At 38.7% G+C, this 23229-nt stretch overlaps 1 protein-coding gene across 1 annotated transcript in view; it reads right to left on the reverse strand.

The window, feature by feature from the left end:
• Nucleotides 1-402: 402 nt before the first annotated feature.
• NEB (nebulin) overlaps nt 403-23229 on the reverse strand; it is a 223438-nt gene continuing 200611 nt past the window's right edge. Inside the window, exons 132-147 of the mRNA XM_042994438.1 lie at nt 22474-22578; nt 21829-21933; nt 21080-21172; nt 19738-19830; nt 17449-17541; nt 16866-16958; nt 11627-11719; nt 9791-9883; nt 9403-9495; nt 8987-9079; nt 7837-7944; nt 7547-7730; nt 7149-7241; nt 6097-6261; nt 5678-5784; nt 403-1182 (exon numbers count right to left, since the gene is read on the reverse strand). Of these exons, the coding sequence (XP_042850372.1) occupies nt 1009-1182; nt 5678-5784; nt 6097-6261; nt 7149-7241; nt 7547-7730; nt 7837-7944; nt 8987-9079; nt 9403-9495; nt 9791-9883; nt 11627-11719; nt 16866-16958; nt 17449-17541; nt 19738-19830; nt 21080-21172; nt 21829-21933; nt 22474-22578 (1785 nt within the window). The 3' untranslated portion in view covers nt 403-1008. The remainder of the gene's footprint in view (nt 1183-5677; nt 5785-6096; nt 6262-7148; nt 7242-7546; nt 7731-7836; nt 7945-8986; nt 9080-9402; nt 9496-9790; nt 9884-11626; nt 11720-16865; nt 16959-17448; nt 17542-19737; nt 19831-21079; nt 21173-21828; nt 21934-22473; nt 22579-23229) is intronic.

Raw genomic sequence — 23229 nt, forward strand, 5'->3', positions numbered from 1 at the left:
TGCCTCCTGGATCTGAATTTTATTTCCTTCCTTAGGTTTGGGAAGTTTTCAGCTTTTATTTCTTCAAATAAATTTCCTGCCCCCTTTTCCGAGATTGCCAAGGGCATATTGGAGGGGGCAGGTCAACGGGAAATAGTAGTGGTGGGACTTGCTGTGCCACTGAGTTCCTGGTTGTCACCTGCTGATCCCATAGCTGTTTCTAAAATGTTATCAGCTGAGCCATAAGGGAAGCTTACTGAACACAGTATAGATCTGAGAAAGCCTATGCTTGTGCATTTTTAACAGTACATTTTTTAAAGTTTTTTTTTTTTTTGGTGAAGTCTAATGTAATGGATTTGCTTTATTGAAATTTTTTATTTGTAGATCTTAAAACTATTAAAAAATAAGTCATTACATCAGTGGTGTTTATTGCAGAATTAAAGACTTTATTAGTTACTAGCTTATCAACAGTTTATATCAACTGTCACCTTTATAACTTCAGAACTGGAATAGAATTAAAAGCATCAGCATTCGGTAAGCAAGAAAAGGGGAGTATTTCTGCCATTTTTTCCTTAATTTGTTTAACATGTTCAGAATCCTGGTATTAAATGTTAAACATTTTCATAATGGAGAAAGACTCTGGGTTGATACAGCAATAACATTGCATAGACTTTTAAAATGCCTATTCTATAATTAAACTTATTTAAAAATCCTATGGAAAATTTGCTAATGACAGTTTTAAAAATAATGAACCTATGGGTTTAATGTTGTCTCTTAAGTTTTATATCCAAGTCCAGAAAATAATGAAGTAAATCTAGTTTAATAATTGAACAGATGGGTGATATTAACATTTGTTTTCCTTGAAGAATTACTGAAGTTCATATAGAAACAAATTAAGGGATGGTATAACTATTAGTCATGTTGACACAAAAAGATCATTAGGCAGCTTGAGTAACAGTGGAGTGTCTGAACGGAAATACTGACTAGAGGTTCTGCAGGTCCTCTAGACAGGTGCGATACTTGAAATGCTTAAATAGCCTCCACGTAGTTGGCTGGCAGCATGCCAGTCCTGCCGGTCCTCTGCACAGTGCCATACATCCAACCTTCATCAATCGCCTGAACATTTACAATAGCATCTCCGTCTCTGAAGGACACCTCATCTGCATCAGCAGCCATATAGTCGTACATGGCACGGAAGATTTTCTATTTGTGAAGATGAAAAAAGGTAAAAAAAAAAAAAAAAAAAAAAAAAAAAAAGAATACATATTAGATTTGCAACAAGTACCCTAAACACCTAGTTTTAAGGTCTCTTACAACTTACTTCACAAATTTAAGTTGCACAAAATAGAATGAGCAACTACCACCAAGAAAGTAAAAAGACTACTCACAAAATAGGAGAAAATATTTGCAAATCATCTATCTGGTAAGGAATTACCGTCCAGAAAATATAAAGAACTATAATTCAATACTGATAAAAGGTGGGGGGAAGGGCAAAAGATCTGAATTCTCCAAAGGAGATGTACAAACAGCCCGTAAGCTCCTGAAAAAAATGTTCAAACCTTAGTAGTCATCAGGGAGAACCACAATGAAATACCACTTCACACACACGAGAATGGTGATACTCAATAACCAGTTTAGGGGAAGATAATGGAGAAATTTGAACCCATATAAACTGCTGGTGAGAATGTAAAATGGTACAACCACTCCGAATAGAGTTTTGGAAGTTTCTCCCATCTTAAATACAGAGTTAGCATATTCCGGTGCTACGTAGGTAAATACGTCCACATAATAACTTCTACATCTGCCACTGATAGCAGCCCAAAAGTGGAACTAACCCAAATGCCCACCAACTGATGAATGAAGAATGAAAAGGTGAGATTTTCATACAATGGAATATTATTTGTTGATAAAAGGAAATGAATTATTGCTGTATGATACAACTAGATGAACTAAGACCATTAAGTTAAAAGAATCTGGTCACAAAAGATCACATATTGTGTGATTTCGTTTACATGAAATGTCTTGAATAGGCAAGTAGAAACAAAGTACATTAGTGGATCACTTAGGATTGGATGGTGGGGGATGGGGAGTAACTTGATGGGTACAGGGTTTTTTTAGGGTGATGAAATATTAGGAAATTAGATTATGGTAGTGGTTGAATAACAAAGAAAATCACTGGGCCTGTACACTTCAAATGATGAACTTAATAGTATGTTAATATATTCATAAAATTGTATGAAAAAAGAATTTTATATATAGCCTTTTCTTCCCTTTTGAGGAAGTCAATCTTGTGTTTTGGAGAAGAAAAATTTGAAAAACCATAGCAATATTGCATGTATCTCTCACTTTCGGAATTTGGGAGCATGTTAGTAGTAAAAGTTGCTACAAGCTATCCTCCACATGTTAAAAAAACAAACAAAAAAACCTGTAACGTGGGAGGGGAAAATGGGGAATTAAAGTCAACAAGCATAAAGTTTCAGTTAAGCAAGATGAATAAGCTCTAGAGATCTGTTGTTCTGGAGATCTCTAGAGATCTGTACACACAGCCTTGAACCTATAGTAACAAGAATGTACTGAACACCTAAAAATGTGGTAAGAAGGGGGGGCTCCTGGGTGGCTCAATCAGCTCAGCATCTGTCTCTTGATTTCAGCCCAAGTCATGATCTCGTGGTTCAGTTCATGAGATTGAGCCCTGTGTTGGGCTCCATCTGACAGTGCAGAGCCTGTCTGGGATTCTCTCTCCCTCCCTCTCTCTGCCCCTTCCTCCCCCTCATCTCAAAAATAGTTTTTTTTAAATGTTTTATGTATTTTTGAGAGAGAGCAAGTGAGTATGCATGAGCGGGGGAAGGACAGAGAGAGGATCTTTCTGAGAGAGAGGGACAGAAGGGAGGATCTGAAGCAAGCTCCATGTTGACAGAGAACCTGATGGGGGCTTGAACCCATGAACTGTGAGATCTGACCTGAGCCGAAGTCAGATGCTTAACCGACTGAGCCACCTAGGCACCCCCCCCCCCCAAATTTTTTTTTAAATATGGTAAGAAGGTAGAGCTCATGTTAAATGTTCTTAGAATAGCAAAATAAGATTTTTAAAAACTGTAACAATTTGGAGATAAAAACAAAGATTGAAAGTGCCCAAATTTTCTTGATAGGAACAGGCACTAATTAGTAATTAGTATATAACCTACATATTTTTTCCTAGCATTCTGAAATATACATACATATATTCATATTCAGCGATAGGTTTCCCCTTTCCTGCTGTATAAGTAGAACAATACTATAAATAATACTTACTGTTCTTTCCATTTAATACAGCTTTGAGGTCTTTCCATATTTTAGTAATATCACAAATTAGCCAGGTCTATACTTTTGGTCATTTAATTGTTACCATTTTTTCTTACACTAATCCCTGAATGTTTGTCTTCAGGCAAGTATTTTAGAAAAAAAAAAAAAAAAAGAGCTTTTAAAGGTGAAAGGTCAAATGGTATGTGCATGTTAATTTTTTTTAATTTTTTTTTTAACGTTTATTTATTTTTGAGACAGAGAGAGACACAGCATGAATAGGGGAGGGGCAGAGAGAGAGGGAGACACAGAATCGGAAGCAGGCTCCAGGCTCTGAGCCATCAGCCCAGGGCCCGACGCGGGGCTCGAACTCGCAGACCGCGAGATCGTGACCTGAGCTGAAGTCGGACGCTTAACCGACTGAGCCACCCAGGCGCCCCTGCATGTTAATTTTTTTTTATTCACTACCATAATGTTCTAATATGCTACTTTATTATTGTTTTAATTTGCATATTCCTGGTTAGCAATCATGGTGAACATCTTTTTTGTTGGGTGTTTTATTTCTTCTGCTGTAAGTTGTTTATTCATTTGCGTACAGGTCTTTCTTATTTTGACTGGAAGGGGAATAATTTGTCAATGAATTTTTCAGTGTTATGCTTTTTAGATATAAATCTTTTTGTTATGTATGCTGCAAATATTTCTTCCAGTTTGACATGTTTCTTTTTGTTATAAAAACACTTAAAGTTTTATGGTTAAATATATGTGGTCTTTTCTTACACATTCCTAGGTTCTAGAACTTGCTGAGGAAGGTCTTCCCCTGTCCCCAGTATTATAGAAGTAGTCTCCACTTTTCTATAGTATTTTACAATTTTTATTTTTTTTTCCCCCTGCTAATCTGTAATTCTTTAAGGGTCCATTTCTGGACCTCATCTATTTTCACATCTTTTCCCATGCTAAGATCCATATTTAATGACAATTTTATAGTATGTGTTGCTCTTATTTGGTTAATAAGTTCCTATTGTCACTTTCAAAATTTACTTGATTATTCTTGCATCTTTACTCTTTCAAATAAATTTTAGGATTAATATACAAAATGGTTTAAAATTCCTCTAGGATTTTGAGTCGAGTTGCCTTGAATTTATGTATTTATTTCAGGAAAAATGACAACTTTACAAGATTCCCTTCCTGAAATATAATGGGTCTCAATACTTAGATCTTTATGTCTTTTAGTAAAGATAGTTTCTTCATACAAATATTTTTATTTCAACCCTAAAGAATTGATGTTTTTGTGATATTATGAATGAGTCCAGGGTTTTAAACTAACAGTTTTTTAAGTAATCTGGTGAACTGTAAACATGATTTGACTTATCTCTTCTTCAATGGATATTAACAAGGGAAATCTAAGATAATGACATGTTTATATGTGTGACATGGGCACACATACATATATTCTTCAAGAATGAGGGGCGCCTGGGTGGCTCAGTCGGTTAAGCGTCCGACTTCAGCTCAGGTCACGATCTCACGGTCTGGTCTGTGAGTTCGAGCCCCGCGTCGGGCTCTGGGCTGATGGCTCAGAGTCTGGAGCCTGCTTCCGATTCTGTGTCTCCCTCTCTCTCTGCCCCTCCCCCGTTCATGCTCTATCTTTGTTTCAAAAATAAATAAACGTTAAAAAAAAAAAATTAAAAAAAAATAAATAAAAAAAATTAAAAAAAAGAATGATTCCAAGCAGCAAATACAGTAAGATAGTGGGTAGGACCAATGAGCCCCAAATGATCATTTGCTTTAGTTTGTTCTAAATCACTGAATAATGCTTTTTAATTAACTTGAGTTTGGTAATGAAAGGTTTCTGATGGGGCGCCTGGGTGGCTCAGTCGGTTAAGCCTCCGACTTCAGCTCAGGTCACGATCTCACGGTCCGTGAGTTCGAGCCCCGCGTCTGCTTCTGATTCTGTGTCCCCCTCTCTCTCTGCCCCTCCCCTGTTCATGCTCTGTCTGTCTCTGTCTCAAAAATAAACGTTAAAAAAAAATTTAAAAAAAAAAAAAGAAAGGTTTCTGATATTACTGGTAACATGAGATGTGTATTAAAAGCATTACATGGAAGGAAAAATAAGATAAAAACAGGGAAGGAAACCCTAAGACAGTCTCTTAACTACAGAGAACAAACTGAGGGGTGATGGAGAGGAGGTGGGCATATAATGGGTTAAATGAGTGATGGGCATTAAGGAGGGTACTTGTGATGAGCCCTGGGTGTTATATAAGTGGTGAATCACTAAAGTCTATTCCTGAGACCAATATTACACTGTATGTTAATTAACTAGAATTTAAAACTTGGAATTAAAAAAGACCAGAATAGCGATAATCATTATTGCACATATGAAAAGATAAGAATGATTTCAGTAAGCTCCTGATTGCTTACTTACCCCCGCGGTAGATGGGTGAGATGGGATAGAGGATACCGTTGTCTGTTGGGTGGCAACTGAAGAGGATCGCTGTTGTGGGAGTTCCGTGGTTTTCGCATGTTTGTAAGCTACACGGTAGGGGGAAAGTAGTTTACGAGAAGAAATGGTGGCTAGACGTCATTTAATCAGTGTCAGTGGAGCAGTGTTCTCTTTTCCCCTAACTTACAAAGAACGATTTCCAAGAAAGGAGGCTCTAATAAAAGTTAATGAATGAAACATCTGGTTTCATGTGCTTCTCCACAGTTCTAGGCTTTTCTCATCATTAGAAATGATTTTTAAAAATCCAGATTTAAAAAAAAAAATTAACTGAAAGCATCTGCCCTAGTAACCCAGTCAGCGGGCGGGCCGCGACTGGCCAGGGCAGCGCCACCCACTTGTACCTGCGGAGGTGGCTGAGAAGAAGACGCCGCCGTCGCTGTAGGTGGAGAGGCGCTGGTCGGCCGCTTCCGAGTGCTCGGACTTGTCCTCGCCGCCGCCGCTGACGCCGCTGACGCTCAGCGCGCTGGCCGACCGCGACTGCTCCCGGCTCCGGCGCTGCGCTTGCGCTGGGGGGCGGGGAGCAGGCGTGAAACTTAGGCGGTAGCAAAGCCTGACTGTAATGAATCTCAGTTCGGTGGGGTGGGGGATTTGCGAAGCGTGGTTTTCGGTAGACTTCCACGGATTAAACCCTCGAAACCCTTGTATATTATGTGGTTGTCATCCTCATTTTCCACATGACAGCTGAAGTGACTTACCGAAGGGCGCGTGACTGCTAAACGGTACAGCCACGCTTCAAATCTCAGCCTTTCCTGGCCAACCCCTTCCCTCCACCCTGTCCGTTTTCCTGGCTCATCAAAATTCACAAACTCCCCGTTAAACTCCTCCAGAAAGCCCTCCCTCACTTCCAAATTAATTTAGATCCCTTTCTCTGAGTTCCTACAATTTGTGTGCAGACCTTTAAAACTGCACGTGTCAGGGTGTAACCACTGATTTACTGGTCTCTCCATCAGGAGAATAGAGTGTAAATTCTTTAAGGACAAACACTATGTATCATTCTACATTTTAACATGAACAGAAGACACAAAGGCATGTGGCCTGTCTTGTTAATAATCTTCCTGGATGACATAAGAGTGTTCAGAAAGTTGCCAAAGGTCAAATTCATTCTCTTCCCAGTGCCTATGTATTTTTTTCCATTATGTCTCCAATAGAAAGATGTACTACTTTTTCTTGAGAAACAAAATGATAATAGTGGGGCCTAAGGAGATTTACATGGAGGCAGTGAGGCAATCTTTCCCTGATTTAAATTTTCGTAGAAAATGATATTGTCCCACTGGTCAGGGAGGTGTTTCTCTGCGGAATGACAACTGAGAACACTGAAGACCCTTGAGTTTCCTTGAGGTCACCGATGCTAGCCCACTAAATGGTGACATTTATTTCATAAGCTATAACATACCATTAATCATGTGTAAGCTTCGTGATTGTATATTGTCTTCTGCTGGATCATAGTCAAAAACTGAGCCCGGATTAGTACGCCAGACACGTAAACCTAAGATTGAGCGAAATTAAGGATCAGAACAGATGTTTTTGGATGACTCCTGATATCTTGGAAAGCAAAGCATGAGCTTAATTAACCACAGGACCATGAACACCAATTTAACTTAGTTCTCAGAGGAGAACAAAGCAGAAGAAAGAAGAGAGATCAGCTTTGCAAGCCGTGAAATAAGTTTTCTTTTACAACTAGTGAAAACAGAGACTGAGGTCCCTTTATCCTTTGCCTTCCTATGGGTAATTCCACTCCTGTTCTTCTACCCCCTCAGTTTAGAGTTGATTTTCCTTGTAGGCCTCATATACCTGTAATAGTCTCCTGATCCTGGTCATTCCGTTTTTGTTCCATTTCTACCACTTTTCTCTGAATACCTCGGTAGTTAATGTCACTGAAGTCCTGTGTGTTCTTCTTTACTCGTTCAGTGATAGGGTCCGTCACCACTGGTGTGAAGCAACCCTTGTGTTTCTCAAAGTCTTCATGATATTTCACCTGAAATTTCATTAATTCACTTTGTAAAAATATGACGGTGTGATCATTTCCTTTTCCACCTGATCCAGCAGGCTGGCCCGTCAATCCTGAAGAATCCCGGACTCACCGTTGAGATGTGACGTTGGGTCTCCCGCACCCGTCTCATCTCTGGAGTGTCTAGGACATAGGCAGCTTTGCCTTGTATTTGTTTCCGGAAGCTATCAGAATAAAGAACCTGGTAGAGGAGAGACCATGAATTAAGTCCAGGTCATGGTACTGTTCTAATTCTGAAGTCTCAAAACTTTTCCAGCACATGGAGATAAAAGTAGCTGGGAAGGGAAGCTTGAGTCAACTGAAAAGACCCAGTGATACCCTTGACTAACGGCTGAACAGATTAGCATGAGGACAAATGGGCAGGGCTCTCATCAGGAGAGAAAGGACAAGTTTTGTCTTTGAAAATGCAACTCTGATTTCCAAGGGAGATAGAGCACAGAATTTCAAAGAGGATCGGAAGAAATTGGTCTCTTGGATTTGCTGGGAATTGCAGCACCAGCAGACTGGATGGTATTTGGCACTAGGTGTGATTCTGACATTGAAAACAACTATCCTTTTAATTTTTTAAAAGTTTAATGTATTATTTAATCTCTACCCCCAACACAGGGCTCGAACTCATGACCCTGAGATCAAGAGTTGCATGCTCTTCTGACTGAGCCAACCAGGTGCCCCTAAACAACTGTCCTTCCAAACAAGTGATCATTTTCACAGGTTTATGTCCAGATTTCATAAACCCATATGTTAACACAGAAATCAAGGTCCTCCAGACATGAAAAGCCCAAAATACCAAAGCCAAAGAAGGCATCCACCTCAGAGTATTACCTGTTTCATAGAATACCTTAAAAATAAAGGAGAGCAGAAGATTGAGGCTGTTAGGAAGTCAATTTGTTACAGTTGGTTATGTAAGACTACCTAGTTGGTTATATAAGACTACCTTGGAGTAAAATAAAGGTAAGAGAAAACATTGGCAATTAACTTGTTATTTCTTAGTATGATCATTTGGAATTTAAAAGCACAGTTGTGTTAATTTTAATGTAAATTTTCAGTTGAATGAGAAGGTGCACATTTTTATGGTGTTAAAAATGTTATTTTCCAAGATGTTGCATTTCTTTTTTTTCATTTTAGTGTGCTTTCCAAGTGAATGAGAAAGGCGTGTTTCTATGATGTTAAAATGTTATTTTCCAAGTTGTTGCACTACTCCTGTGTTTAATCCTAGACAATACCGAGCTAATGTTTTCTTGGTTGCGCTTAGCTCGCTCCATCTCTGGAGTAACAGGTGTCGGAGTTGCTTTTCTCATATTCTCTTTGTATAATACCTAGAGGAGCCAAGAGAGCATCCAGACATCAGAAAGCAGAAAACCAGTTCTGAAAACCATCATCTAGCTTGTGTTACGGCTCAATTATATCACACTCTATAAGAAACGCATCAGGGAGATAAAGCCATTAAAATGTTATTGTATAAAGCCAGAGAAGAAGAAAGAATTAAATCAGTTTGAGCTGGAGGGGTTGGTTGGTTGTTTTTAAGTGGGTAAAGATGAACTTAAAAGTTCTGGGAAAAATGTGAGGTAAATTAGTGATATAACCATGATTGCCAGGCTTATTAAAAAGGTAACGATTTCTTTTTTCCTCTCCGAAATACCGAGCTAAAGTTTTCTTGATTGCGTTTGACTCTTTCCATCTCAGGAGTAAAGGGTGTAGGGGTCGCTTCCCCCGGTTTCTCTTTGTATAACACCTGTGAGATACAAAGTTGGACCCGAAAATCACCAAGAGGCAATATTCAGGCTATTAAATATAATGCGATTTGGGGAAGAAAACTCCAGGTTTAATCTACTACATTAGTGAGAACGGCTCTCAAGAAGAAAGCTTAAAAAAATAGTTAATGGCAATAATACATGGAGTAGGTCATTTACAGATTCTAAAAAAATTGGCATTTTGCTGGTTTTTAACCTGGGATGGAGTTAGGAGCAGGCCAAACTGCAGGGGTTACTTTGCAAAGTTAAAAGCACTTTCGTTTCTCAAGACAATACCGAGCTAATGTTCTCTTGATTGCGTTTGACTCTCTGCATCTCTGGCGTGACAGGGGTTGGGGTGGCTTTCCCCACATTTTCTTTGTACAAAACCTACACGGGTCCAATGGATCCAAAAAGCCAAAAAGAAAAAAAAAAGTTACAGTTACCAAAAGATTAAACAGAATAGATAATTTGTTATGAGGTTCAGGGTGTCAAACCATTTAGGCAACAAGGTTAGGCGGAAAGAGGTATGTTTCCAAAGGAAGCTGAGTATAGTTACAGCCAGACACACATTTCCAGGGTAGGCCCCTGCCCTGACATCCTGGCAGACCGCCTGACAGAACTGCAGTGTGCCCCAAAAAGGATGAAAGACAGCCTTCATTTGCCCACTAGTCCATGAATTTCAAGCACCAGACAGATCATCTAGAAAGGACTGTAGGGGAATGCGCTTGAGTGACACGGAGAAGGCGGGGCCGGTCCCTACACAGGAGTGGGCGACTGGATGGTTGGTTGTGCAGCAACTCTGTATATAGACACATCCATACAATCCTGGGCCCACAAACAAGGATTTCTCCTACTCTTTTGTTCCCTGCTGTCATCCGTGCTCTGTCTCCTACCTTAGTTCACCAGCAAACTTCTCAGTAAGGAAAAATGTTCTCAGCGATTACATCATTAGCATCACCATAAATCCTTTACCTCAGTGTCTTACTTCAGTGTCATTCATGGGGAATGGGTTTGGGAAATGATGTTCAAGAGAAGGAATTCTGTTCAAGTAATGGTTCTCAAAGTGGGGTCCCTGAATAGCAAGCTCAACATTGCCTGAGCGCTTTGCTAGAATTGCAAATTTGCTGGCCCCACACCAGACCCAGAAAATGAGAAACTGTGGGGACAGGGCCCTACAATCTGATGTAACAAGTGCTCCGGGTGATTCTGATGCCCTGTGCTCAAGTACTGGAGAAACCCACACATAGCGCTGATGTGAGGGGTTGCAGGCTTCTTCCTTACACGAGCTAGTGTCCTCCCCATACGAATCCCAATCTCTGCTCCCCCCCACCCCGTAATCACTAAACATATATAATATCACAGAGCACAGGCTTACAGGAAATGGTTTACTAAAGCTAACAGTTAAAGACCACGCTAAAGACAAAAAAAAAAAAAAATTAAAATTGGTAAAGCAAAAACAGTTCGAGTGACACTTTCCTTTTTAAGTAAATTGATAGTCATGTGCTGAAATCACTAGTGGATCTTAGTTTTTTCATTTCTATGAGCACAGTACCTCCAAACAATCACATGGGGATTTGAGATTGTTAGAACTCAGTTTTGTTGTTATCCAAGCAAACTAAAAGACAAGTGGGTTTTTTTTTTTTAATATTTACAAATATCCGATGGAATAGAAATGTCATTATCCTTGAAGAAGAGAATCAGGGGTTATTTCCCCAAGGTCTCTTTGTCTAAATCTGACAGGATAAATTAGAACCAAAAGTCATAGGTGCAAAAGCTGAAGAAGATCACAACTCCAATGTTCCAGAAAGAGCTCTCATACCTACCCCACCCCCCAAATTTCATGAGTGCATAAAACAAAGAGACCTTGAGGATAGTAGATAGAGAGTAAGTTTGGGGAGAGATGAGTGAAAGGATATTTTATTGGAAAATCTGTTACTTCCTGATATTAGAACTTTATGGATTAAAGCAATCTTGTTATTACAGGGTTAAAGCTAAGAGTAGCCTTCTAGGAAAGAAGGATACATGTGATAAACAAAATTCACAAAATTTAAGTTGTTTTTTAAAAGTAGGATTAATAAGTATTATTTTAAATCATTAAAGAAGTAGTTTTTGCTTTTCTTGCCAAAGTACCGAGCTAATATTTTCTTGATTGTGTTTGACTCTCTCCATCTCTGGAGTGACAGGTATAGGGGTTCCCTTGCCCATATTTTCTTTGTACAACACCTGTGTGATGAGAAAGCATCCAGAAAAAAACAGCCGTCAGTAATATTTCATTGGTTTTAAGATTTTAAGGACGAGTTCAACTTCCTTGTTACCACATGACACAGGAGTTACAGGTTGACAATTTGCCACAAACTACTTTAATGGCAGCCAGTCTTGGGCTGGGAAAGAGGACTGTAGGGCAGCAAGGACCTCAGCTGCTGGGGAAAGGTTGTCAGTTATTCATGTTATTGTTCCATTTCTGTGAGCACACTGCCTCCCAATCACGTGGGGGGTTGAGATGGTTAGAACTCGGTTTTGTTGTTATCCAAGCAAATTAAAGACCAGTGGCTTAAACAAAAATATTTTAAAATATCAGATGGAATAGAAGTCAATTAACTAAAATTAAAAACTGAAGCCATAGTAACAAGGTAAAAATGCAAAAGTATGTCTTTTTGCTAAGTGAGGTATGTTAGAAACAAAGGAAGGGTAGTGGGTTTTTAAAAAGGAATAAATGTTAAATATCTATTTAATTATGAGGTTAAATGGCATCTTCTTTTCCCTTTCTTTCCAAAATACCGAGCTAAGGTTTTCTTGATTGTGTTTGACTCTCTCCATCTCTGGAGTGACAGGTATAGGGGTTCCCTTGCCCATATTTTCTTTGTACAACACCTGTGTGATGAGAAAGCATCCAGAAAAAACAGGCATCAGTAATATTTCATTGGTTTTTAGATTCTTAAAGACAAGTTCAACTTCCTTGTTACCACATGACACAGGAGTTACAGGTTGACAATTTGCCACAAACTGTTTTAATGGCAGCCATTCTTGGGCTGGGGAAGAGGACTGTAGGGCAGCAAGGACCTCAGCTGCTGGGGAAAGGTTGTCAGTTATTCATGTTATTGTTCCATTTCTGTGAGCACACTGCCTCCCAATCACGTGGGGGTTTGAGATGGTTAGAACTCAGTTTTGTTGTTATCCAAGCAAACTAAAGACCAGTGGTGTTTTTTTTAAAATATTTTTTTAAATACCAGATGGAATAGAAGTCAATTAACTAAAATATAAAAAAAATGAATCCATAGTAGTAACATAAAAATGTAAAAGTATGTCTTTTTGTTAAGTGAGGTATATTAGAAACAAAGGAAGGGTAGTGGGTTTTAAAAAGGAATAAATGTTAAGTATCTATTTAATAACGAGGTTAAACAAGGCATCTTCTTTTTCCCTTTCTTTCCAAAATACCGAGCTAAGGTTTTCTTGATTGTGTTTGACTCTCTGCATCTCAGGGGTGATGGAGATTGGAATTCCAGTCCCCAGGTTCTCCTTGTATAGCACCTGTATGATAAGAAAGCATCCAGAACAAAAAGAGCAGTCAACCACTTTCCCCCACTTGTGGAGAAGTGGGGAGTAGAAGGGCAAAGAGGAAGAGAATGAGTTAGAGGAAAGGAAACACCAGAAGCTTCTAGATCCAACCTGTACGAGCCTAGAGACATAAGTAAGGGAATGCAGGAAAGAGCAGCAAAAACGAAGAGATAGGAAAGGAAAGTTTTGTTATTTTTGTTGTTTGAACAAATCCCTGTAGCACTGAACAACAGAGTGCACCATGAAAGGGAAGGATTAGTGCCCCCAGTTTGTTATGAGGAAGAGAAAAAAAATTAAAAGGGTAAGAGACAAAAGGAGAACCCAGGAAGTTATTTTTGATTTGGAAATGTTATTAATAATCCACATAAGGGTATTTGGGTTTTAGAAACATTGTATATATGAAGATACCTACACAAACCTTCTTTTGTTGACTTTTCAAAAGAAGTCCAAGTATTTAATTTTTAGTTTGGGTGAACACATTGGGAGAATTACTTATTTTTAAAGCAAATGGAGAGCAATGACAAGATTCTAAAAAAGGAAACTTCAAAAAATCTGTACAAACACCAGTAGGGGCAGAGAAAGTTAGAACAGAAATGAGACCAACATTCTGATCTTTGCTAAATAAATTTTTATAAGCTTTACATTCAGATCAGATTTGCCAAAGCAGGATAAATGTGGGTGCTTAGACACTGAGAAGGTTATGTTTTTAAAGCCTGGGATAGAATACTGAACACTTTTTTGTTTTATAAGTCAAATGATTATATTAATACTTAACCAAAATGGGGAAATGGATTCATAGGAAATGGCAGCATTAAGTTGTGAACAAGACATGTCAAAGTTTTTATTGGGATAAGCTGATTAGATTAAAATTATAGCCATTAATTTTTGGTTTAAAAATAGTTAAAGGGATTTTTTTTTCTTTTAAATACCGAACTAAAGTTTTCTTGATTGTGTTTGACTCTCTCCATCTCTGGAGTGATGGGAATTGGGATCCCTTTCCCGAGGTTTTCTTTATACAACACCTGTATGACACAAGAGAGCATCCAGAAAAAGCAAAAGCAGTCAAAACAGCCCTTTCATCTGTCCTGTAGGGACCCTCGTACGAGACTACAGACACCAAACAGGAAAGACAAATTCACCAAGTCAACCTAGCTCTTCAAATACAGATCTGGATGAGAACACGCTCCATATTTCCTTAGCTAACGTGCCAGTGTATTTGGTATTCAACTCAATATCAACTCATATTATACTGAATGTTTGTTTCCTGTGTTGGGAATTAAGGAAAAAATTACAAATAATTTCATAAAGGCACTAAAGTGCTTAGTGTACAATAGAAAAATTATTTTTTAATTAGATTGACAAATACCTATTTTACCTACATAGAACATCTATTTTGCAGAATAATAGATATTTAAATTCCCAGGCCAAATTTATGCAATATAGCAAAATTGGTCTTTGTTGAGTAAATTCAAATTGTGGAGGTGGCCAAGTCAGAAAGGTAATGTTTTAATACATAGTACTATTTATTTCACACAGAATCTTGAAAGCTCTATGCACCACCAGACAATTTTGCCTAAATGCAACCTGTGTAAAAATGAACACAATGGTTACGTAGGAAAAAAAAATTGCCCAGTACTGTCAGGATCATTACGATCTCAGATATAAACAGTATACTTACTCTAACGTAGAAGAAAATAATTAAAATATAGTTTTGAAAATTAATGCAAACCTTAATTCTTCTAAAAGAAGAAATCATTATCATCATCATCATCATCATCATCGTCATCCCCCCACAGGGAAAATAATGACTATAACATTCCAAAGGTAACATTAATTTACATTGACAATTTAACAAAATCAAAAGGTTGTTAGTGAATAGTAATTAAAAACAAAGGAAAACAAAACCAAAAGACAGTGGGACCAAAGAAAGTTACTGATCTAATTATGTGGAAGACTAAAACTTTCTGAAAATATTTAAACTGACAATAAAAGCCACTTTGGATCAAACCTGCTCCCCCCAAAAAAAATCCAGCTAAATTTTCCTGTTGATATTTGATTTTCTATCTCAGGCATAAGTGACTGTTAGGATCCTTATATAGCAGTTTCACAGACTGAGTATTACGGAATTTTTCAATAGCATTAATACAAGAAAAAATAACATTAAATATACATTTATGATTTGATTTGTATATTAAAAAAAAATCAGAAGGTCTGGATCTGTATTCATGGAATAGCTTGTTCAGCACAAGTATCAAGATAAGATTGCTTTGGGTTCCAACAGTGAGCTACTTTCTTTTTTTGTCCTGTGTTTATCCAGATAGGATCTAGGTTAAAGTAACCACTGCTCCCAAGCAAGAGCCACTAGTTCTGCATGTGGTCTCAAGTCCTATGTCTAGGACTTCTGCTAACCCAGAAGCATCAAATAACAAGAGTTCTGAGTAAATAAGAGCTATGGTGTTTGGGTTTTTTGGATATCAAGGAACTTCAAAAGTCCCAGTGGCAACATAAAAGTTGAAAAAAGAAGGAAAGGAACCAATTAAAAGTTTTAAGGGACTATTATAGAAGGTATAAAATGTTAGAATCAAATGGTAAGTAAAAGACGTGAAAACAGGATCCAGTTGATGATATTAAAAAATGTTAAACTCATTATTTTAAAGGGACTAATAGTGAGAAGTTTGTTTTATAGAAAGTTGTTATTATTTTTAAAATATGGAATTAAAGGAGCTTTCTCCTGAATACCGAGCTAAAGTTTTCTTGATTGCGTTTGACTCGCTCCATCTCAGGAGTGACAGGAAGGGGGGTCCCCTTGCTCAAGTTCTCTTTGTACAAAATCTGTGTGCACAAAACCAACAATCACATCAGCATGGACCCATCTTTTAGGTAATTAACCTTCAAATTAGTCTTTAAAAGTATTTTTGTTTATTTTCATAATGGCATGAAATAGGCCTGACCAACTTTAAGAAATAGAACCAATCACTTTGACATTTCGTCACACACAGTAGGATGTCTATCTCTAAGTGGCATTAATAGAGACACAGCTGCCAGGCTGCAGGCAGGAGTCACTAATATAGGTCTTCTCTCAAAGACAGAGGTATTAGGCCTGATCAAATAGTGTTCAAGTTCATTGAAATTAATATCCATAATGAGTTGTTGGTAATGCTAAAATAGGGAACGAGAGAGAGAGAGAGGTTGGGGGAAATAAAATAAATATTAATAAGTATTAGAAGCTAAATAAACATTAGCTTTCAATGGTCCTTAAGCTATTCCAAAGTAAACCTCATTTATATCTGATGTGGTACACAAACTAACTGAGCCACATTTCTGAGTTACTGTAAATTGTTCTGTCGTCTCATGAATGGAAATATTAAGAGTCACATTCTTCTACAAAAGGCTACAAACACAAAAAAATAACATCAAACAGAGCCAAAATAAGCACAAATAAAATTCTAATTAACACTGACCTTTTGAAAGGATGTTAGATTTTTACTTTTGACTTATGCCACAACAGTTAGAAACACTTATTGTTATTAAAGGAGGATTTGAGAGGGGAAAAACACAGAACACTGAATATTATGGGTTTTTAAGGAAGTGACCAATAGTTATGTTTTAGGGAAAACAGTTAAAAATTTCACACCAGAACTCAAGTAACTACTAAATTAGATTTGGGTTGAAAACTGAGGTCATATTTGGTATCATTATTTTCATTATATGAATTTAGTAATTTTACAGGGAGAAAAATCATATGTTTGTAATGTGTTAAAAATATTATTTTAAATAAGAATTAAGGGATTTTATTTATGCCCCTAAGAAATACCGAGCTAAAGTTCTCTTGATTGCGTTTGACTCTCTCCATCTCTGGAGTGATAGGTGTTGGGGTTCCTTTCCCCAAATTTTCTTTGTACAAAACCTGTGAGATACAAGAAAGCACCCAAAAGACATTCAAAACAGGCACAAAGATTAAGGAAGGGAGAAAATCAGGGGCAGGGAGTTGGTGTGAAGGGGGAATCTTTTGGTGAGTAATTAATTTAGTAAGGATAATGCTTTTCCTTTTTCTTCACCACTTTAATGATGAAGTCTACCATGCTAATTCTGGGGATGAAAAAGTACATTGGTTATAGGAAATGAGTATAATGATGAGGGATCTGGTGTTAATTCTCCATACGGTAATTCAGACCTAAGTATCCACACTTGTCAGTCGCTAAAAATGTTAAAGTACCATCAGAAAAGTGAGTCACTATGTTTAAGTCCAGATGGTTTTGGTCAGGTAATAACACGCACACGCACACACAGGAGTGTTAAGATGTTACTTTAAAAAAAAAAAAAAAAGGATAATGGGTTATTCTGGTAAATTTTTAAATGGGGAAATAGAGTTTCTTATTTGATATATTTGTAAATACCGAGCTAAAGTTCTCTTGATTGCGTTTGACTCTCTCAATCTCTGGAGTGACAGGGGTTGGAATGCCTGTTCCCAGGTTTTCTTTGTACATAACCTGTAGGAGATAATTAGCCAAAAAGGTAAAATGACCATGAATCCTTTAGATTATAGCCACATGTGTGGGCTGTGTGGTGGAAACCCCTAAAAACAATCTGCTTTCAGATAAGACACTCAAGGGATAAGCAAAAGAAACTCCACAAAATTTTATGTTCCCTCTTCAAAAGTAGTAATTCTACTACCTTGAAGACTACTTTACACACAAATGTGTAATTTAGTACACATTTTCTATAGTCAACACTTAATACAGTCCTAAAATTCATTAAAAAGTGGTAATAAATTCAACAATGAGAAAAATCTAACCATTTCATGACATTTAGTATCAGTAGGTCCACGGTAGATTTGTACTTAATACATAGGTTATGTGGTTTAAAATCTTATAATCATGTGACACACTATTCTTTCAGGTTTATTGAGAATTTTGTTTTGTGTTTTCTACTGAAAATTCCTAGGCGGCACCTAGTCTGTAGGTGCCCTTAATATGACAAGATTTAAACAGTGTGTTTTTCAGGAATTCTTCCCTTGAAATTTCTACTGATGACTGTTGGATCATGTAAATTACTAGTTTTCAAACTGAGGGATGTCCCTATTTTTTAGGGGTCATATCAAAGGTCTGTAAATTTTAATGAAAAGAGCAAGGAACTTCTTGAGCCTCTGGCCTCCTTCTTTACCTTCTTCCCTCTTGATTAATGTTAAGAATTGTCAGCCTAAAGAAATGAATGAATTCTTTTTAAATAAATATATCCTATGGTGTAGTTGAGCATGGGTGGGGTCAACATGAACAACGTGGGAGTTTGTGTCACAGATTAATTCTGAAAATCACTGACAGACTAGTGGTGATATCTTTGTTTTGCTGAGAAACTTTTAGGGATCTTTAAAAATCTACCGTGTTAGACAAACTTGTGTTTCTTTACCCAGCAAGGCAGCAGACCTGGTCATGGACAACAGAACAAAACGTAACCAGAGAAAGACAGGAAGTTGTAATCAAAAGTGACTAAAGGAGTTTTCTTCGACTGGTGGTCACAAAAATCTGGATTGAAATTTGTACCATAAGGAAGCCAGAGTATAAGCAAAGAGTGAAAAGGGAGTGAGATCTAAAGAATATGAGCAGTTTGCAAGAGAGATATCAAGGGTCTCCTAATGGCAATGAGAGTTCAGTCCTCCAGAGACCAGCAGAACCTATAAGACCAAGGTCGTCACCTTTTATTGGCCATCAACTATTTCCCAAGCTCCACAGTGTCTCTTGCTAGTAGCCAGCTTTTGCTTAGAATCTGCTTACAGATGGGAAAGCTGAGGGAGTGAGCGTTTGTGCACGTGTGTGTACGTGCACACAGTGTTGGGAGGTGGGGAGGAGAGGCTAGGCTAGCCTGATAGAGGTCAGGAGAAACATATGCTTAACCTGATTATTTCAGGTGTGAGGGACCACCCCCATCCCTCACACCCTTCCCCCACAGATAGACACTATGCACAGGTGCCTGAAATTCCTATACAGAACATGCTCACTATATGTCATTGTGGGTAGATAAATGACAGCTGGCACCTTAGAGACACAATGCATTTGCAAGACAGCAGACGATACAGGGCAAGAGATCTTGAAAGGGAGAGGAGAAGGCTGCATAGACTTCACAAGTCTACCTAGAGTTTTCCTGGATGGGGGAGAATAACCTGAGGTGCATACTCACGCAAAGATATATATAAGAGTAACACAAAATCTTATATATATAATTTTATATGTATATATTTTATATATTTTATATATTTTTATATATTTTTATATATATTTTTATATATATAAAAATATGTTTATATATTTTTATATATTTTATATTTTTATATAAAATTATATATAATTATATATATAATACAATATATATGCAATTATATATATGTAATATTTTGTATTTTTATATTGATATCTTTTAACTCACTTGAAATCATTCTGATAATCTTATTACTGCTGGCACTTTTTACTTTAGAAACTGCAGGCATGATGATTAATCAAGAAGCCAAGTCCCTTCTGCTCCTTAATTATGTGAAGACAGAAGTTTCTAATCTAGGATGGAGGGAGGGAAATTCACACCCTCCTCAAGGCATGGGAAGCCCTTGGTAGGAGGAAGAAGGGATGGCAGAAAGGTAGGTAGCAATTGGGAGGTGGCTGGTTGCACAAATACATGCCCAACACACGGGCCATTACCGAGCTAATATGCTTCTGTGTCTCCTTGACACGTTTTACTTCAGGCAGGTCAGGGATTGGCGTTCCTTGTCCAATGGTTTCCTTATACTTCACCTGCAGATATAAAAATGGGAACATGTGCATGTGTTTGGTTAGTAGCTCTGCAGTTTGTAAAGTCACAATTTAAATAATACAAACTCTACACTTAGTGTGGACGGGGACCCAATCTGATGCTGGGTCGGAGAACAATTATGGACAAGGACACTTGATCTCTTTCCTATCAATTAAGGGTGGGGTGAAGGAGGAGTCCATACTTAGACTGTAGCCCCTCATCTTTCCGTGCACTCCGATGTTCTTATGCCCAATAGTTCATTTGGCCAGGACAGATATATTCACATGTATATATCTAGGAAGGTTGATTTTTTTACTTTAACATATTCTATTTTCTTACAAATGACAAAAAGTCTCTCCTAGACCAAACTTTAGGCAGGGTCCTCTGATTCCTCTTTCCAATCACTCCTCAACTTTTGGACTTCCAAGTCTGTCTCTGTATTTGCCCAAATTTAGCAAGAATCCTTTAGCCAGAATCCCCCTACCCTTGGTATCTCATCACTCTTGTTATCTGACCAAATTCCTTAGCCCACCAGGCAAAGTCTGGTCCCCCTCACCTGCTGCCAGCAAGAATCTGGTTAGGTAGGTTCAGCCAGAACCCTCCCTACCCCTGACATTTTCTCTAAGTTTCTGTCCTCCCTCTGCCTCCTTACCCCCCTGCCCTGTTCCCACCCCCAATTATAAATCCTTTTCTTTTTAAAAAAAAAAATTTTTTTTAATGTTTATTTAGTTTTGAGACAGAGAGAGACAGAGCACGAGCAGGGGAGGGGCAGAGAGGAGACACAGAATTCGAAGCAGGCTCCAGGCTCTGAGCTGTCAGCACAGAGTCTGACGTGAGGCTCGAACTCGTCAACCACCAGATCATGACCTGAGCCAAAGTTGGGCGCTCAACTGACTGAGCCACCCAGGTGCCCCATAAATTCTTAGCTTTCCTTGCAGTGTTTGAAATTGAGCCCAGTTCTATACTCTGATCTCTTTCTCCTATTTTAACAGTCCAGACTAAAATCTGTTTTTACGTCTTGAACCAGCATCTAGCTCTGGTTTGCTCTGATACCAGCCTCTCCATCTCCTACACATAACCTCCCCTCATGACACCTGCTCAGCACCGCACTGACTGTGTGACGGTGCTCAGCACAGGCACCCATTCCAGCAGCTCCTGGCGACAAAGGTTCTGAGGGCAGCTCAGCCCTCAAAGTAAATTATCAAAGGGAGGCAGAAGACACTGCAGGTGAGTTCACGGAGGCGTCCTTACCGAGCTAATGTGGTCCTGTGTTTGCTTCACTCTCATCATCTCAGGGGTCTTTCCAATTGCCGTTCCCGGAGAGACATCCTCTTTATATAAAACCTGGCCATTCACAATCAGGACAATGTTACACAGAGGAAAAGAAAGCCCAGCGATTCCTGGAGGAAGACTAGGAAACATAGCTTCTGTGAAAACAAAAGACCCTAGAGAATGTCCTTAGCAAGGTACCGGAGTATCTGACGATCTGACATCTGCATCAGCATCAGTAACTCCTACCATATATACAACACGGATAACTTTCCAGATCTTGAGAGCTCTTTTAAGATTACCGTACTGTATTAACACAGGATGAGAAAAACCAGAAAAATGTTGATTTAAAGAAAACCCTCCCATATGAAACACAAAATCCGTTAAAGAAGTGTGAAGTCAGTTATTCTGGGGAAGGAGAACAAAAGAAATCACAATGTCAAAAAGAAATCTATCTTCATGGAACAAGACAACACATGTTACTCCTCTGGGATTAAAAAAATTAGGAAGAAAGAAAAGTTACTGTGTTAGCAGATTTAAGTTGTTATTTCAAATGGTCCCCGGCGTGATGTTTTTAGAGCAAAGTATGGGAAATTCGATCAAATAACCGCTGGTATTAACTGGGGAGGTTAGATGTTAATTGTCTGAATCAACAAGAGGCTAGCATATTTCTACAGAGGAGAATGGAATTATTCGGTTAGCATTAAATGGAAAATAAATAGTAAATATACCGAGCTGAAATTCTTTTGATTTTCTTTAACACGCAGTATTTCTGGCGTGTCTTGAACAACTGTAATTTTTCCTTTACTGTTTTTAAGGTCACACTGGTATTGGAGCTATGAAGAAAGAGTAAACATCTTGTTAAGATTTCAACATCTTAAAATATATTTTAAATTGTCTATGTGTAAAGGAAGTTAAAATCCAAATTAAAAAAAAATATGTATGCCACAATAATCATGGTCCGATAGCCAAAGGGAAATTCTTTAATAAGAATTTTATATAAAAAAATTTTAAAGACGCTAAAATTTGTAAAGTATCAAATTAAGTTTCTTAAAAATGCATCCCTTCCTGAATCGATTTTGAAAAAGACCAATGTCAGCACGAATGGAAGATGGAGACAGTTCACATGCAGTGGCAAGAAGCTACTAACACAGTAGCAGGTGGGTCTTTCACGTTATGATTTGGTACTGAAATATCAGGTAATCCCGGAGCAGAATGGAGCACACAGTTCCTGGGCCACTGGTGGGAGTTGTAAAGGGCCACCGCACAGCCCCACTGCAGGGGGATGGCCCAAGTGTGTAGGCCCAGAGGCATCCACAGTGCCGGCCTTATCCCAGGGATCAGTGGGCTGGGTCTTAGATTCAATAAAAACTTACAAGGCTGAAGTTCTTTTGGTTCTCCCGGACTCTCTGCATCTCTGGAGTGTCCAAAACAGTCTCATAATAGGACATGCACTTCTCTGCATCTTCCTTGTACTTTTTCTGAGAATAGATTCCAAGAAATAAGGATGGAGAACACCACAGGAATATGGGCCAATGGGACCTAAAACTGCCCTTCCTGCTCAGTCAGCAGAAGGAAAGCCCTTTGTAGGTTTTTGACTGTTCCTGGATATTAGGTTGTTCTAAAGCACGGCCCTCTCTGGTCAGTGAGTGCCATGCCTTTTCTTTCTGGGAGAGCTGAGGCTGGGCATTCAGTAAGACCCACTGTCACGGCAAAGATGGCAGAAGGAGGCCCTCGCTGGCTGGCCCACCGAGGAAGGGGACAACCAGGCTCCTGGCAATGGGGTGCCTACTGTGAACTGGATAGGGAACCAGCCAGGAGCCAGACTTCCACAGGCAGGGAGAGAAAAGCAGGAGGGTTAGGAGCCATCAACAGGCCTCTGTAAAGCTGGCCTTAGCTGGTGACAAGGAGATTTTTGCTGAGCTGATGTGTGGCTGGGGTTCCTGGCCACAGGATGCACCAGGCAGGCAGGACCAGCAGGTACTTCCAGAATGTGGCTCTGATGCTGCAGCACTGGGGGCTCTGCTAAACAGCATTACGACCAACTGACTGGCCAAGGCTCTGAGCTGGCCTTCACCTCTCTCAGGCTTTCCTGCCCCTGCCGAGCCTTTGGTTGGACACTGTGCCCACAG

This window comes from Panthera tigris, chromosome C1 (genome assembly GCF_018350195.1).
Source record: "Panthera tigris isolate Pti1 chromosome C1, P.tigris_Pti1_mat1.1, whole genome shotgun sequence".
In the NCBI taxonomy this organism is placed as follows: Eukaryota; Metazoa; Chordata; class Mammalia; order Carnivora; family Felidae; genus Panthera; species Panthera tigris.